At 40.6% G+C, this 18,995-nt stretch overlaps 1 protein-coding gene across 5 annotated transcripts in view; it reads left to right on the forward strand.

The window, feature by feature from the left end:
- Window positions 1-18,995, forward strand: part of asic2 (acid-sensing (proton-gated) ion channel 2) — a 394,155-nt gene that overhangs the window by 365,946 nt on the left and 9,214 nt on the right. For all 5 annotated transcript variants that reach the window (XM_040044560.1, XM_040044572.1, XM_040044558.1 and 2 more), the window contains 5 exons: window positions 4,074-4,201; window positions 10,438-10,588; window positions 10,927-10,983; window positions 16,440-16,593; window positions 17,703-17,794. In XM_040044560.1, the coding sequence (XP_039900494.1) occupies window positions 4,074-4,201; window positions 10,438-10,588; window positions 10,927-10,983; window positions 16,440-16,593; window positions 17,703-17,794 (582 nt within the window). The remainder of the gene's footprint in view (window positions 1-4,073; window positions 4,202-10,437; window positions 10,589-10,926; window positions 10,984-16,439; window positions 16,594-17,702; window positions 17,795-18,995) is intronic.

Here is an 18,995-nt window from a genome sequence, read left to right on the forward strand (position 1 = left end):
GACAGCCTCATTCTTGAGGAAGATTGAGGCTGACTTGACAGTTTTCGAGAGGACAACACCCTCCATCAAGAGGATGAGCCACAGAAGGTCATTGCTGAAAAGGGTGGCTGTTCACAGAGAATGAAAACTTGACTGGAAGAGAAAAATGAAAATATTTAAAAGTCAGTTCAAGAACTTGGGAGAGCTTAACATGCTGTGGACTGCAGCTGGTGTCAGTGAATCAAGAGCCATCACATACCAGCGTCTTCAGGAAAGGGGCTACATCTGTCGCATTCTTAATATCAAGGGACTCCTGAACCAGAGATGACATCAAAAGTGTCTTACTTGAACTAAGAAGAAAAAGAGCCGGACTGTTGCTCAGTGGTCCACTGTCCTCTTTTCAGATGAAAGTAAACTTAGCATTTCATTTAGCAATCAATATCCTAGAGTCTGGAGGAAGAGTGGAGAGGCCCTGAATCAGGGGTAATTGAAGTCCAGTGTGAAGTTTCCACAGTTTGTGATGATTTTCGGTGCCATGCCATTTCCTGATGTTGGCAGTGGTTGGTCCACTAGATTTTATCCAGTCCAAAATCAACTTGGCCCTCTAACTGTGGCTCTTCATGCTTCCATCTGCTGACAAGCTTTTGAGAGGTGCAGATTTTCCAGCAAGACCTATCCCCTGCCCCAAGTACCAAAACTACCACTACTATACTGACCACATTATAACTGTGCTTTATTGGCCAGCCAACTCACCTGACCTGAACTATTATTAAGAGGGAGATGAGTAAGCTGATCTCCTCCATTCCACTGCATGGAATGATTTTTAACAAAGGAGCCCTACTCAGTCTTCGAACGTATAAATGAACATATTTCCAAACACTGGATGAAAATAAAAACTTTTTAATTAATCTTAGGAAACATGATGTGAGCTATGCAGTCCTGTAAAGAGGACAGAAATAATGACTTTCACTATGACTTTATGTGTCTCACATTATTTTGTAGGAATTTTGGCCCAATTTATTTACAATGTCGCCTAAGTTCTTTGAGGTACATTCAGCTGTGTGTTGCATTGAGGTAACACTGAGTTACCCTCAAGAATTGGTCAAGCAGCAGCAGCATTCGCCTTCCTCCGATGGTGCCTCTGGAAGAGGAGGCCTCATCACCAAAATCCGCCTGTCACGCACACTGGTATTGCTCATTCTTCTCCATAGATCCGAGACCTGGGTCATCCTCAAGCATGACCTCAACAAGTTCGAGGTCTTCCAAATGCACTGTTGGTGTCAGATTCTCCAAGTGTCCCTCAATGACCGTCTCAGCAACAGCGCAATATGTAGTCAATGTCACCAGAAGCCCTCGATGGAAGAGCTGGTCCAGAAGCGACGACTACAATGGTTTGGCCACGTCTGCCGCATGCAAGCAACTATTGCCTGCCATATCGCCTTCTGCTGCAGCAGCGGCCCGCCCACTGGAGAATCAAGCATGACACGCCCAAGAAGACTCGGATCAAGCAAATTGAATGATCTTAAACAACGGCGTCTAACGTGCGAGTCCATCGTTGAACAAGATGGAAACCCTACGGCACTCACAGCGACGTATTGGTTTCCTGGACAACCAAGCCTGCTGGCCAATTTTGTCTTTCCAGGCACAAAAGAAAAAACACTGAGTTGATCACGTTTTGTAGAGGTGCTCACACTTGCTGTTGATCAATTAATCAAGTACATTTCATTAGCAGCACTTGACTGTCACTTATCCCCTTAATTGCTGTGGGAGGAGTAACATTATATTTAGTTTTTCACAGCACTGTATAGAACCCTATGGAAACTTTATTTTCCTCATGACTGTAGCCCACAAAAAGAAAAATGAAGTAAAACAAACAATTGAAATATTTTGAAATATTTAATTTTGAAATATTTCATGAATATAAAAATTTACCCATTTTATGCAAAATTAGGGGAACCTGGAAAAAATATATATTATTGAGCTACTGCTTGCAGAAATACAATGTAAAAACTTGTTAAATGTCCCTTGGCAAAATAAAAACCAGCAGAGAATATATGCTGCAGTTATTGTTTATGCTGACAGCCTTTGTTTATTTGCTACTCATATAAATACAGTTTTGTCATATATATACGATTAAAAGACATTAGACAGCACACAGTCTCACAGGGTGACATACTCCTTTATTAAAATAAACAGCCAGCATAGTTAGTGTCAGTAGCTCAGGGATGAAATTCTTTGTTTACACTGTTAAGTGCTCATTTTAATGAAGGATTATGTCATCCAGTACAACAGAAGGGCTCTTTAATGGTTTTTAATCGTCTTTGGACAACAGTGGCTAATTATGTGCAGTCTTACAGTGCTAATGGGGCATTTGTTACAGCATTATAACAGTAATAGTATAAAAAAGACATAGTTGGGTATTGTGTTTCTCTTTTAACAAGTCCCACTATAAATAACCATATAAAGACAAATATGCTACACTGAATAATTATTGTTCTGTGACATGTTCTTAAGCAGTGGGGTGAAAAAATAGTTAAAATTATGTAAAGTAATATCAACTAGCTGAAAAATGGTGAATCTATGATAGAGATGCTCATTAAAAAAAATGTAACTAGACAGACGAGATTTCTCGCATCACTGAATAGTCCAATCTCAGTGTATGTGCAGGGGAGGCTTCGAGTTTTCACATTACACATGTTTGTGTTTCCTATTAGATCACACTAGGCTGTCAAGTTGCCAACATGCCAAACCGAAGATTAAAATTAAGCCCTGCAGTTTCCGTCCTTGAGCAGATGAAACCATCGTCAAACTGAATTCGTGTTCAATGATATGCCAAATTTGGATCAAGCATCAGAGGGGGGGGAAAAAATCCCCAAAACTCCATATACACTTTTTGATTGACGCTATACTTTTAATCGTTCAGGTCAGAACCCTTGAAACAGCAACTGCAAGCGAGACCAGCTGCAAACCATGTCAATGTTTTTGTATTCTAATGCAAGCAAATCTCAGCAGCGTGCTCTGTGCTCATGTCCCCACATACTTTTGACCATATGGTATTTACAACATGCACAGATGTTGTGCTGCAGTTGCATGTAAATCACCCTAGTCCAGTGGAAATTTTGATGAGACATTAAATTTGTTAGCTACAGATAAGGCTGTCATCACAAAAGAGATGATCTATTCAAACGACGTGAAAGATTCAACAGTGCACAGGATGAAGAACAACAACAATTCCTCCCCTACACATGAATACAGAGTCAGCATCTCTCATCTTGTTTTACATGCACACACCTCCCTGTACTTACTCTCTCAGAAACGTGGACTGATTATCTCTCTCATACAGCCAATGTTTCTTTCATACCCTTTTACACACAACTGATGCTCTCAAACACAGAGCAGGAAAAAAAGCACGTTTGAGCCCTTCATCTGATGCTAAACGTGACTGCATCCACGCCGTCGTCATATCAGTCACTGCAGATGTTTGATTGATGAGTGGATCAGTGCGGGCTGATGCCGTTGTGCATCTGTGTGAGCAGTATGTCGATTTGCGAACGACTCCAGTATCTTGGCTGCCGAGCACCCCGAGGTGTCAGGCTGATCAGCTGGCAGGGGAATGCCGTGATTGAATGTCCAGGAGCAGGCGGCTGAATGTGAGGACACGGAGAGAGAACATTATCGATTTCTGCAAAAATCGCTCTCTCTTTGACCATAAATATTATGGCCCTTTTGGTGCTTGCTTCTGTGAGTGTGTGTGTGAGTGCATACAAGTGCTCTGAATAAAAGGATAATAGTCCTTTCAGCTACGGAGTCAGCACTGAACCTGTTTTACTGTCTCTATGATGTCACAACAAATCACATAGCACCTCTCAAGCGTGTTTATTATAATAAAGGCAATCCTACGTCTATGGCTTTGACTCAAAATCCCTGAAATGCGTCACTGAATGATTGTTTCCAACATTAATTTTGCTTTTGAGTTCAAACAGCTTTCAAACAACTTACCTGAACCACTCAGAAAGCCAGCGACATTCAGAGCAAATTTCTGCTTATTACGAGATTACATTAACTAACAGATCTCGCCGTTTCTTTTCTTCCAGAAGATACAGCCTTTGAGGCAGGTGTGCGGGTACAAATCCACAGCCAGGCAGAGCCTCCATTCATTCACGAACTGGGCTTCGGTGTGGCGCCTGGCTTCCAGACGTTTGTAGCAACACAGGAGCAGAGGGTAGGTGTCTCTCACTCATATACAGTTAATGGTTAGTTAAAATCTTCTCTCGTCTTTGTGCAGTTTTTCACTCCTTTTTCACATATAAAGCATATCTCACAGTGATAAATGGGACAAAAAAGTATGTGATAAATAACCTGCCATAACAGGACTGTGAGATTTTCTGCAGGCGTGTGAGTGGATTTGTGTGGAAGCCCATGTGGGTCCCCGTAGTCTGAACTTTCAATTGGCCTCTGTGGTCTCTTGATGATTGTTGGCAGACAAATGATGAACTTCCCTCCATTTACTGGCTTTGACCTTTCTGGAAGAGAGGATCTTCACTCAGTCTCAGCCTTATTCAATCACACTGAAGCTTTCTCACATCATACATGGCCAGTTTTAAAGGCTGCAAGACTCACAGGCATAGCAGTTGTATATGATGTAAATAGCATTTTCAGCGTCACCATTCTCTTCTTCATACAGTTGGGGTTTTTTCTGTTTTCTTGAGACCTGAGTTGATAAAACTCCACAAAAGGTGTTTCTGCACTGCCAGAGTGAATATATTTCTACTTTAGCACCTGTGAGCCTTGTCAGTTTACTGAGATTATTAGTTCTGTCTTTCACATTTACCTTTTGTGGCTCTATGTCTTATTTCTTTTTCTTTCTGCCTACCTCCTTCTCCTTTCCTCTCTCACAGTGAGGCTTTTAGAAATATATTGTCTGGCTCAATAGCAGGAGTTGACTAGATTGCCCTTTTTTGAGAAGGCAGATTTCTGTCAAGATAAATTCATTGCCATCTCATTTTTAGAATGGCCTGTGCATCTGGCATGAGAAATGAAATATCTTTTGAAAACTGCTGCTGTCAGTTAGTGCGTTTAAGGTTTACAGCACACACAAAAACAGATTTTATTTTGGCCAATCAAGGCCATTGGATACTAGATAAACCATATAATGAACAAAAAACCCCACTGGACCAGAAAATCAAGCCAGGCTTTAAATATCCACAAAACTGAGTCAAAATGATGGTTAACCAGATCAAGTTACACTTAAATTTCAATCTTTTATTCAAAGTAGCTGCTGAAAGTCATAATTGGTTCCCTTAGTGCTTAAATAGCTGGTAAAATTCAGACCTACAATCCTAATTTCAAGAAGACTGATTCAAAATCTAAATACAGTTATAATGCAGTGATTTAGGAATGTCACAAACCCATGTTCTCTTCACAAACAAAAGAGAAAACATATCAATTATTTAAATTAACACATTGCACTATTTTATGCTAAATATATTGAGTTTGATGGCAACAACACATCACGAAAAAGTCAGGACAACAAATGACTGGAAAGGCAAGTGGAAAAGGAAACAGCTGGAGGAACATTTTCTAACCCATTAGGTTAATTGGTAAGAGGCTGATATAAAAGAACATCTTCGAAAGGCAGAATTTCTCAGAAGTAAAGATGAACAGACCTGTTTGCAATAAAACATTGTTTATAAATCTGAGAATAGTTTCAGAATAATGTTCTTCAGTGAAAAATTGTGAAAAATTGTGAAACATCTCATTATCTAATCATCACAATATTCTGTGAATCTGGAAAAATCTCTGTGTGAGGGATCTGCTAAATAATCCGTATTGTTATCTTTGGGGCCTCAAGCAGCTCTACAGTAAGGCAGTAGGTTCAAATTCAAATTTTATTTGTCACACACACAACCATACACAGTATGACATGAGGTGAAATGCCTGTAGCTGTGCAATGCAATGCCCGACCATTAAATGACAGTGGTTTTACAGTATTTACAATTTACAGGTTATTACAAAATTTACAGATTTAACTTAGAAATTTACAGTAAAAATGTGCAAATAGCAGAAAGAGATTATAAATTATAGGAAGTGTGCATGAAGAAGAACCAGAGTGCGTGTGGTGATGTGATGTGTGTGAGAGTCCAGTCTTATAGTGATGTGATGTGTGTGGGAGAGTCCAGTCCTACACCTGGTTCAGGGCCTGAATAGCCTGGGGGAAGAAGCTCCTCCTCATTCTCTCTGTTTTGGCCTTAAGGGAGCGGAGGCGCTTCCCAGACCTCAACAGTGAGAAGACTCGATTGTTGGGATGGGAGAGGTCCATCATAATCTTCCTAGCTTTGGTCTTGCACCGCTTGGTGTAGATGGACAGCAGGTCAGGGAGCTCTGATTGGATGATGCGTTTGGCCGAGCGCACCACTCTTTGCAGATCTTGTCTGTCCTGCTTGGTGCTGTTCCCAAACCAGGTGCAGATGTTTCCCGTCAGGATGCTCTCGATGGTGCAGGAGTAAAAGTTCTTGAGCACCTTCAGTGGCAGATGGAAGTCTCTAAGTCTTCTGAGGAAGAAGAGACGCTGACGGGCTTTCTTAACCAGGGTGTTGATGTGACAGGACCATGACAGGTCCTGAGTGATGTGGACACCCAGGTATCGGAAACTGTCCACTCTCTCCACTGGCGTGCCAGTGGAGAGTGGTGAGTGAGATGGAGGGGGAGACTTGTTCTCCCACACTCACTGATTGGAGTCTGTCTGTGAGGAAGTTGAGGATCCACTGACACAGTGATGAGCTGAGTCCTAGATCCGTCAACTTGGTGAAAAGCTTAGAGGGAATTATTGTGTTGAATGCTGAACTGTAGTCCACGAACAGCATCCTAACATAATTCCCTCTGCCAGTGTCCAGGTGACTCAGGGATGTGTGGAGCAGGTGAGATATGGCATCGTCTGTGGAACGATTAGTCCGGTAAGCAAACTGAAGTGAGTCGATGGTGGCAGGAAGTGAAGAAGTGATGTGATCTCTCATCAGTCTTTCAAAACACTTCATTACAATTGAAGTCAGTGCTACTGGACAGTAGTCATTGTGGCAAGCAGGCTGTTGTTTCTTTGGAACAGGAACAATAATGGACTGTTTGAAGCACGTGGGAACCACTGCTTGGGCCAGGGAAAGGTTGAAGATCTCCGTGAACACCGATGCTAGCTGGTCAGCGCAGGCTCTCAGGAAACGGCCAGGGATTGCATCTGCTCCTGCTGCCTTCCTGGTGTTCACCCCCCTGAAAGTGTTCCTCACGGCATGCTCTGTGATGATGAATGCATTGTCTCCACTGGTGCACTCCGAGCGCGCGCAGCCGTTTGTTGTTTTAATTGCTGCGGCGTCGAAGCGAGCGTAAAACGTGTTCAGCTCATCAGCCAGTGAAGCGTCGGCATTCATCATTGAAGAAGCTGGTCGTAAACATGTTGTTCTACTTTTTGTGTATTTTTTGGTTTGTATCATCACTGTCTGGGATGTTTCCAGTTTCAAATCTTATGAGGAAATTGGATGGTTGTTATCAATCCCTTGCATGCTGTCAGTATGTTACCTCCTCTCCCGTCTAGGTGGTTATCACATCACGGGAAAGGAAATAACTATCAGCAGTGTGATTCCACACATGCTGACACACACACACAGAAACACGAAGAGTGGCTAGAAGAGAGGAGGATGTTTAAAGCACTTGACTTCTCTGTGCCGTACAAGCTCGGGGCTCATCTGTTGAACTTGATATCATTTAGGCACCAAAAATACTTAAGATTGGAAAAGAACATATTTAACGCACATTTTACAAAGATACATTATATGTGCATGTGCACACAGCCTCTAGATGTCATATCTATACAATGTGTCTTGCTGTCTTATAACTGAGTAGACTGGACAGTGACAGTATACTCAGGTGTGTGAAATATGCCACGATGGTAATGCAGAAAAGTAAAAAAAAGAAACAATGGTCTAAATATATCGGAGACAGGACTTGTAGTGCTGTTTTCTGTTTTGTTGTTATATTTTCCAATCCAGCAAAATTATGTTAGCAATGCCCAGCACATTGGAAAATGAGGCCAAAGTAAAGATAAGTCAGTAAGGTATTCCAGCGTGAATGTTAGGAACTTATCGTGAACAAAATGTAGTTGAAACCTTGCCTCTTTAAATCACAGCTCATTGCGGTGCAACAAAGAGAGACTTCAGTGAGAGGCAGAAAGGAGAGGAGGAGATCTATCCAGGGATGGTTCAGCCTCTTGGGCAATGAGCCTCCAGGGCTTCTGTCTCAGCTCATCTGTCAGCCCAGTTCTGTGACTGGCAGGGTGAAGACAGCCCCTGCTCTTCCTGCCTGCCTGCTGCGAAAACACTGTCCCTCTCCACAAGCCTGCACGGTGGGAAACACCACTCCAGCTAATTAATGCAGAACTCCACTTTGTATCAGGAGTCTGAGAGGAAAAACCTACCACTTTGAGCAGTTCCCACCTGTCTTTTCAAGCTTTTTCTCCGTAAACCTGGAGGGCATTTTAAAATATGTCCCAAAACAATCAGGATAATGATGATTGTGTAGGGTAATTTGGGACAATGATATGGAAAGAGGCCTTGTGGAAGATGTTAAGAAGCTTGGTGATTAGTGAATCTTTGTAATGGATACCAATCAGTTTTCATGTTAAAATGACTGACAAAGACTATAAATGAACTCATTTTTGGTTAATAATATTAGGTGGAGATCAAAGCAGCTTTAATCAAGTGTGCTGAGGCACAAAATACATAGCCTATGGTGAGGGATGAATGAGCCCTCATATGGAGCAGGGCAATTTCAAGTTTAAGCTCCCCGGATGCAGAAATCGCCCTACTGTGGGCTTTTAGCTGAAGCTAAAAGGGCATGGCGTCCCCTTCATTGTCAGAGTCATTCTTCCCAAGGATAAAAAAAATATTTCATTATACTATTATTCCATTGCTCAAAGTCATTATGCTGCAGTTTGCCGTGGTAGCATTAGAATGAAGAAAAATAACATGGATAAGTGCAAATTTTGGAACTTGCTTCTGATTTGTTGAGGTCAGGCTTAAGCCACAACTCTCAAATTTGCTTTTCAGCTCACTCAACCGGCACGAATTTATTGTAGCCCACCCTGTTGTAAACTTTTTTTTTTCTTTGCTGACTAAGTTGTAAAGCCTAATTGCATTGCTGGGGTATAACAAGGGGAATGGAACATTGATTAATAACACTTTGACTGGGGCACAGGCCTCAGCTCTTATTAGATGAAACATAATCAGGTCAGCAGGTCTCAACGCAGTGAAAAGTGATATTGAGCACCTTAGATTATCTGATTACTAGAAATAATCAGATTTTGAATCAGCCTCAGCTGACTCTAATTAGGCCAGAAGTGAAGATTAGCTGAGGTGTGAAGGTGGTTTTAAAGGTTAAGGATGAGGGGCACCTTTTGTAAATCTCTAACAAATTAATAATGCCTGGGTGTTTGTAGTCATTGCTCACGCTTCCTCCAGCCATCATGCAGGACATGTTTAATTATCGCAGGAGACATTCTTACCTGCCCAGAAATGGCTAGAGGCTTCTGGGCTATGAAACATTCAACATGGTAGATTGTTGTTTGGATTGTGTTTGAATGTATTGTTCTAATTGCTGGTAAAATGATTGTATCTGCAAGAAATACAGAATTAGGTCTGTCTGGAAGCAGAGATACAACATTACCTGATAGCAAGGCAGAGTTTTTAAATTCTGTCACCGCTAACAAGCAGACTGTGGCCAAATTTCACCTGGCAGGCAGTGGCATTTTGTCTCATCCAAAAAAAAAAAAAAAGTGGTCTTTTGGCAGAGCACGTTGCTTCTCTTGGGATGCGCTGTGATGACAATGAAGGGAACTAAGGAGCAGAGGGTGGTGAGTGATGGATACAGTGCACGGCTGGACCTCACTGCCTCTGTTGTGGAGCAGATGGGCCTCCACGCTGCTCAGCCCGGTGTCCCTCGTTTCTCATCTGTTGTCCCAGTCCTCAGAGCTGCAGGAGCAGGAGGAGAACATTTGGAGTTGTTGTGCTCCCATGTCTGGGTGATGTGGGTTTTTTTTTCCCAGACAGACTCTATCTGTTGAATTGTTTTCTGCACCGCCTGGTTTGTTGCGAGGCTCTTCTGCTTTTCCGACTTGGCTAGATTTCAGCAGCCGAGGAAGGTGTTTTGTAGAGCTGCTGTCACTATCAGACCGCGTTGTGGATGGTTGTTGAGTATCTGCAGGTTTTGAAAAGTGTCTTTGAAAAAAAAATAGCATAAAAATCTTGAATATTTTCAAACTGATGATGCATACAGGCACAATAGAAATGTCAATAAAAATCTATAAATAGGTGTAGTTCTTGGCCTACATCATTATATGTATTATTACTATGTAATACCACAGGCCTCCAAAGACATCCATCCTTAACCAACCTCCACTTTATTTCTTACCTGTAGCTGACCTACCTGCCTCCCCCATGGGGCGAGTGTGAGTCGAAAGCTCTGGAGTCTGGCTTTTTCCAGGTCTACAGTGTAACTGCCTGCAGGATCGACTGTGAAACACGCTACATAGTGGAGAATTGCAACTGCAGGATGGTGCACATGCCTGGTAAGCTCCCCTGCTGTTCTGACAGGACTGGGCAGAAAAACATCAAAGTAGAGGTGATGTGGTATTGAGCACGAATTCATCAGCAAGAGTTTTCAGCACAGTTTTATGAGATTTAACTCCATTGAGAGGCCTCATAATGATATGATAAGTCAATGCTGGATCAGGTGTTGGCATTTAAAAAGCCCTGGGATTATGTGTCTGGCAGGGGAAAAGGTGCTGTGCCTTGCAGATTGATTCATTTATCTATGTGTTTATGGTGCGAGGGTTTCAAGAACTTAATGTTTAAACACCACTGGGTCAACACCTCTTCTAATGTGTCTTATTTAAACTGCTCCTAGGAGATGCTTCGTACTGCACACCTGAGCAGTACAAGGACTGTGCTGAGCCTGCCCTTGGTAAGTCTGTTTGGATACACACACTTGGGATTCAAGATGATACACATGTAGCCTATTCTGGTTTACATATAATTTTTGCCTCAGCAAAGGATTAGGATTATTTTTTCTGTTGACACAGAGCTTTAATGCTAAACCTGATTTAAAAGTAAGCAACACTGGAGAGAATTTTAAATGGGAAACAGCTCAGGTTAAGAGTAATGTGGTAAAACACATGGACAACAACTGATTGCCACCGTCACACTGCGCATCCTGCTTGTAAGAGAACATAGGCTCTGCAGACACAATGCTGCTCTTCCACTAAGGCGTCAAAAGTTTCTGTCTATTATATTGTAAGTGTATGTGTCACTTATGAAGTTTTTAAATTAATCAAGAGGAGTCATCTTAATATTTCCCCTTGTGCGTGAAGGGCTCATCAAGTCTGTAACCACCATCAGAGCAGACAGGGACTGCAGTGTAAGAGTTCAATTTAATGCCTGGATGGTCAGAAAGATAATGCGTCATATTTCCTGCATTGAGCTAAAAGACACAACCATGTAAAAAGTTCTGACAGGCCTGGCTCACTTTTTCAGAGTCAAGATTTATATTAACTTTGCCAGTTTTATTAAGTGTAGGCTCATCCAACGACTTCCTATGAAAATGCTTCTGCAAATACATCTGTCTGATATCTTACCAAATTGACACACAAGCCAGGCAGTATTGATTTTTTTTGTGATTTTATCTTGATTAAATATCCTGAAAAGTGATAGCCTTTCAAGCCCGCTAGATCATAAGGTGTTTTCTCACCCCGTTTCCTATATATGATTGTCATGTTAGGGTGTGCTAGCAAGACAGGGACTGCAGTGTTAGAGTTCAGATTAGGCTAGAGGTGGAGCTTATGTGTAGCAAGTTCATTGAAACACTAATAGGCACGCACAACACCTAAATACCAAACTTTAAGGAATATAAAACTACAGCAGCTAACCAACCTGGCAGCACTGTTAAAAAGTCTACTGCATAGCTAATGTAACTATACACTGAACGTTAAGTCCCCACGTTGTACTTGAGAGAATGAATGCATCAGTAAGGAAGATGAGGACAGACACTTGGTAATTATCTTTTCGCATACAGTAGCAAAGGCCTTCTCTGAGTTTATGCATAAATGCATGTAAACACATTGACAAGAGAAAAGAAGGACAATTATACAACATCTGACTAAACATAGTCTATGCAACAACAACAACAATCTAATGCTTGTGGTGGTGAGAAGCCCATTTTTAATTAGGAAAAAAAATCATCTGTCACCTTTTCAATGTGTCTTCTTTTTGAAAATGCATAAAAAAGGTTGGTGTTTGGAGCTCACTATGATGCAATTACATACAGAAGAAATGATAACAATGATGGAGGCTAGGTTGCAAGAATAAATAGCATGAAGGACAGCAACGGTGTAGCCCCGAGAAGGTAAACATAGACCTGAATAGATGCTTAGAAAATGAGTAAATGGGAAACAGGTCAGTGGAGGGCTGCAGGGAAATCAAGACACACAGCAGCATGTTCTTTTTTTTTTTTTTTTTTTTTTTTTTTTTTTAAAAAAAGAGAAATGGTGCAACCTTGGTATGTTACCCAAAGTTGCACCTATGGCAGCTCATTCATTATGTGCGCCGCCTTTTTTATACGCCAGGGATTTATGAGCATCTTTCTGCTAATAGTTTAACGCTTCTGACATCCCCACTGAACGGCAAGCAAAAATGCCACAGAAAAACCTATAGCTCACCACTGTCTATGTGTTGTTCAACCTGTGAACCGTAGCAAAAAAAGTTATGAGTTTTGGATGTGCCCCGTTGAACGCGGACCAGTGGGAAAACAAAAAATGTAGGAAGTGGGAATGTGGCTAAAAGTTCCTCTTGAAAGGAACTGAGAAACAGAACAAACACAATAAGAATTGTGACTTTGATGCACATCATGTCTGGCTTGGTTTTCCGCTGTCCCACTGCAGTTTAAAGACTCAAAGACCTTTGCAATGCAAGACATTTCCACTGTTACTGGGGGGGAAAGACTAGTAATTAAGACATCATGGCACACCTGAAACTGTTAACCAAAGCCACTGATAGCCATGTTAATTCAAATCTAATATATTTTTATGGTAAACAAAAGCGCATAAACACTGAGCGAGTACATAGATACACTGAATATTAACTAGATTCAGAAGCACAATGAGTAATGATGACCTTTATCAACCTCAACTGCTGGCCAGTGGGAGTTCATCAGCAAAACTTGCTCTCATCCTACAGCTTTCTCCCTGCTCAGCCCCCACCTTTTCTCATCTCATCATAAATTATTTCTGGCAAGCAAGGAATAGACAAAACAGTCCAACCAAACTTTGAGGCAATCAGCACCAAGCCGCAGCACTCCCACACCACGAGAGCCCTCGGTGCAACTCGCCCATATTTTGTTAGCATGCACTCGAAAGCACAAGTTACATGGTACGATCATGGAGCGCACAAGGCTTAGGTGCATATTCCAGACAGCTCTGTTACTCTCTCTTCTGTAATTGGCTTCATTTTTGGAACAGTGAGGCTTTCATAATTCCAACACGCTCACTTACTCAGCTTGGATCATTGAATGCAAATGAATTCAAGTTTAAAGTCCAACTGCCAATTTGCTATACCCACCACAGGAGATTTCACACAGCAGAGTTTGATTGGGTTTCTTTACCCATATAATTGCGTCACTCAAGTCCTGAAGTAGCCTTGAAAATATATTTTAATAGGAGACAGTTGCATCTGCTGTCTGTGAACAACTTGCTTATCTTTGCTTTTGAGGAAATGTAGATGGCTTAAAACTATAAATCCAGGCAGAAACGGTCTTCAGTTTCTCATGTAGCTGCTTCATAAAGCAGCATGTTCGTAGTTTTTGTCAGGTAATGTATAACTAGCTGTTAATGCTAGCATTGTGAAAATTATGAAATTTATCAGAAGGAAATGTAATTTCATGTTTTAGATTAAAATGTGCATGAGAAAAAGAGTGGAGAAGCTGGACAAAGGTTATAGGCTTAGACAAAGAAATCAATCATTCGAATGCATGAGGCCTTGCTCTCATGTATCCAATAACGTCTCATTTGAATAAGAATAAGAGACCACTGTGAAGCCATATTGAATTTCCTCTTGCAATTACGTGACTGTGTGGTCCCGCCAGCTATTAGTGCACCGTGGGGAATATCTGCCTCCTGCTCTGTGATCTGCGGGCCTGCCACAGCGCTGCCTTGGTCAGAAAAAAGGTCTGATTATGTTAACTTCTGCTTTCTTTTCCATTCTGACAGTTTTTTTTTTAACTCCCACGATTTTTAGCTCTGAAAAGAGAAGTTTTTTCATTGTGGGAAAAAGAGTTCAGTAATCTCTGGCAAAATTCAATGAGCTCTATTTAAACAATTTTAGAAAATCTGACTTTAAGAGATTGATGGGTGAGCAGTCTCAGTACCCGAGAACCTTTTATTTGAAAAAACATTGCTTGATATTACCATCACTCTTGAGAGAGTCGGTGTTATATAGGAGGCTGTGGACTTCACACAACCTCATTCGGTGTATTCAAGTACTTTTTCCTCCGAGTCTGCCAAAGCAGAAGCTTGAGTAGAGCTTGATGTTTCTGCATCAGGACTTTGTCTCCGTCAGGGTAAAGGGTGTATCACAGAGCACATGGTTATGTTTGATGCTTTATAATTTCTTCTCTGTGACACTAATTATGACATTCACTTTCATTAGGGCTTGATTGAGTAAACATCCACATAACACAATAGAACTTTTTAAATGTGGGCAGGCGTTTATGCTGATTTCTATGCCGGTGTTTGTACGTACAGCACGCGTGACCTCTAATTTTAGTTATAATAATGCCAGACGAGCAAGGAAAAGAATAGTAAAAGTCGTCAGTCAAATAATTGTGTTGGTTTGCAGTTGGAAACTATAGTAACTATTAAAAAAGTAAAAATGTGTATCAGTACCTCAATAATGTGTAGTCAGAAGTGACCACATTTAAATGAAAGGGTGAATTTATCAGTTAACATTAGAATGACGGGTTTGCAGGCTACATCAGTGAACAATGTGGGTGCATCGTGTAGATACAGATCCTGCCAACTACTAAGTATCAAAGTAAATACAGCCAGATATCCAGATAATCATCCAGAAAAGGCTTCAAAACCACAAGCACAATTTAGAGATCCAGTTTAGTGTCTTAAAGATGGATATCAGCTACAGCTGCCTGAGTTGGCATTAAGTTTAAAAGGGTTAAAAAGGGTGAGTTTCAAAATCACTCTGTATGTTCCTATGAAGAGGCAGAGACCAAAACTGCTTTTCTATTAGGCTGTAACCATGTTTTTTTTCTTCTTCTTCTTCTTCTGTGACGTTAAACATCATTTTGAGCGTTTTAAGCATCTTAACATCAGGAATTGAGTTCTGGAGCTTCAGCTGGACACTCAGGGAACTGCTGTTTTTGGTGCTTCTACAGTGCACACACAATTGAGAGCAGAGTGACTACTGTGGACTGGATAAGCTTAAACTTCATACACAAAAATGGGGTTATGTGGAGGTGTGGGTGGGTTTTGTCCTTCAGAACATCACTTTAGTGAAACAAGCAAACTAGTTTATTTCTCTGATTCATTGTTTGTCTGCACAAATGCTGCTCTCACTCTTCGTTCTCTATGCTGCTCACTGTCCACTATTCTCGCTCTCAGTGGTTTAAAAAAGCATTTGGGCCCAAGTCTAGATGTATTTGCAGTCAGTTACTGCTCTATACCTTAATATAAGCAAACGGCTTTTATGAACTTTTGTGGCCACTCACCATTAGATAACTGAGAAAGGACAGTAAGCCCCACTAAAAATCCCAGAAAGCACTATCCTCTGAGCAGGGCAAAGAAAAGGGTTTGCAATCCCAGGGGACAATTCCTATAGTATAGACATTATTTTAGTCTTTTATTATATCTTGTAATAAGAGATATATATTCTGTAGTCTCAACGGTGAGTTGATTTTCTCATACAATATTAGATTAATATATCGACCGCTTTGTGCAGATGACTCACTTCCTGGACATTTTTATTGAAATTTATTATTACACCACTTCGGTCTGGGCAAAGGTTCTTTAAATAAATGGGATGAGTCGTTTTCGCCAGTTTGATATGAATTGCCTGTGGGATGAAGGGCTTAAAAAAATGCGGAGATTGTCAGCTTAATATTCAAAAACACATCAGGAGCCTCACACCCACAATCAATACTTTATGAAACTCTTTATGAAAACACTGTTCAGGTAGATATGAGCCAGTTTGGTCCATTTGCTGCCTTCAGATTGGATTTCTGACGATGTCAGGAATTGGAATCTAACGTTTTTTTCTTGTGTCAATCATGCTCATCCCATCCTCTGTCATTTTGTTCCTTTTTTTAAAATTTCAAAAATACACTCCCCCCCCCATCTCCATAACCACATCTTTATGAAGCTAAACTGTCTGCTGTGGAAAGCAGTAACTGCATGTGCAGGACGCCATGCAACATGACCCGCTACAACAAAGAGTTATCCATGGTCAAAATCCCCAGCAAGACTTCAGCCCGCTACCTGCAGAAAAAGTTCAACAAGTCAGAGAAGTACATCACGTGAGTAGATAACGCTCCTTATCATTCTGTATCTGCTATATTATAGTAATTAGTACATAACAATGCTACAGTTTGTCCTGTTATTGCTGTTGGAAATGACACTATGCATGTATAAGGTGTTATAGACACAAAACATAGGCCATTGTAGCCCGTTAGCATGGTGTTGTTAGGCAACATGATGATGTTATAGTGTATAATTCAGCTTTTGCAGATGTTGACAGAATAAGGTGTGATAAGTAGCTGAAAGTGCATGAAGGCAAAAAAAAAAAATCAGATAATTTTAGTCCATTGGTAGGTGGTTGCCAAGCAACCTGATGATTTCAGAATATGTTGTGCATAACTGAGGATTTGTGAATATAAATTAGGTGTTATTATCATAAAATGAAAATAATGTAAGTTGTTATGGGTTTGTGAACAATGAAAACATGCCATTTGGTGCAAGGCAACATGATGCAACCATAATGTCTAATATAGATGAGAACCTTCAGAGACCTGGGGTGTTCTTTGTCAGCCAAGTTTGGTTGCTCAACGCTACTGATCGTGCAGGACGAGTTTTTCGGAGAAAAAAAATAAACACACAAACTTCTTTTAAAGCACGATGGCTTCCAGATACAAAATTCCTACACTTATAACTGATCCTGTGGTACAGTTTATAATTTATAGTTATCTTTAACCTTAATTAAACCCAGTTCAATGAGTACTAATGTGCTTTTGTTGATTAATTAGAACTGTTCACTTTGTTTACTCGTAAACATATGCAACATGACATTTTACAACTGAATAAAAAAGGAGCTGAGCTTACTGTGTCTATGAATTGATCATTTGAAGGGGAGACAGACAAAAAAAGGAGAAAACCAAACTCTGCCTGTAAAGAGGTTAAGCAGTTTCTCCTTGCGAATTACCCACGCAAACCACTTGGCCTTTTCTCTGTTCTTGCTTTAAATAAAGGTTGTAGATAACAGGGATCGTTGAAAGTTGAATTAAGGTAGCAAGCAAGTTGTTTTTCCTCTAGTCACTCTTGAAATAAATGAACTATTATTAACTGAAGTTTTTACCTGAAGTGGGGTTTTATTAGGAAAAATAAATGAACCTTCTGTTACCTTTTACAGAGACAACATCTTGGTGTTGGATGTGTTCTTTGAAGCTTTGAACTACGAGACCATCGAGCAGAAGAAAGCCTATGAGGTGGCAGGCTTGCTGGGTAGGTGGGCTCATTGATTACCTTGATTTCCAAACCTGGATTTCATATGGAAAACAAACAGAACGCATGTATAAAATCTTGATGTTTGTTTTATGTACAAGTCTTAAAAGTGTGATTTATCTTATTTATCTTTATTCATGAGCATTTTTCATAGATTGTACTGTTTACTCGATTCATATTTAAGTTATAAAATATGTTGCTTTTGTTAGGTTACTGTATTCTTGAGATTTATTTCTATTTCTTATATAAAGGATGTTCGCCGTAGCTAAATTACTCATTACTTATTGGTAATGGAGCATCTTGTCTTAAAAAGATAATTCCAACATACCTCATAAATTTAGCCATTAATAATCTCCATGTTTCCTTATTAGAGATTGAACACAGGAAGCTCAGTAAAGTTTATGTTTTCATATTATATAGTTTATGAACGCCAGTGGCTTTGAGACGAGCTGTGATGGTTTGAGATGTTCTGGGATTCTGGTGTCAAAACTACCAAAGAAAATAAACCATGTCAAATATGGCCGTTCAGTCAGGTGCTGCTGACGTCACAGACAGCATCTCTGCCCTTATGTGCCAAAGCAATATTAGATGCAGACGGATAGCAGACCTGTTTTAGAGAGCAATAAAGTCGGCATTAGTAGTTAGCACTGTGGTTCATGCCCTGCATTTTGTTTAGGTGTCCTATCACTCCCTGCTGTGTTTCCTTTTTCCTCCTGAGCAGCTTCAGAATTGGTGCAGAGCTTTCTGATAGACTATTTCCAAATTAAATGATCCCTTTCTACTTTTTCTACTTTCTAAAAGGCAATAAATGCACTAAAAAGTGCAATTTTTTAGTGCATTTTAATGACCTTTCAAGACCTAACATATCTTTTGTATCAGTTTGGTCCAACAAACTGCAGCACCATCTGATGAGCCATCAAACCCATGGATCTGTCAGTGTCGCTCGACTTTCTGGGTCACATCTTTTATTTCACCAGTAGCAACACGCCTCTTGCAATTTATAACACCAGGCTGTTTTCACAATGAAAAAAAAATTGTCTCTCTTTCTGCCTGTCTGTCCCCGTTATCTGTGCCTACGTGTTGCAAGCAAATCAAATCAAGTCTTTCCCCTGACCATGACACAAAGATCTTTCCAGAAAAATAAAAGAGTGTCTTCGCTTTGTATTTCTCTTGGTGTGTCTGTACTGTACTTCTGTCCTTC

The sequence above is a fragment of the Simochromis diagramma genome, unplaced genomic scaffold (genome assembly GCF_900408965.1).
Source record: "Simochromis diagramma unplaced genomic scaffold, fSimDia1.1 OVJJ01000321.1, whole genome shotgun sequence".
In the NCBI taxonomy this organism is placed as follows: domain Eukaryota; kingdom Metazoa; phylum Chordata; class Actinopteri; order Cichliformes; family Cichlidae; genus Simochromis; species Simochromis diagramma.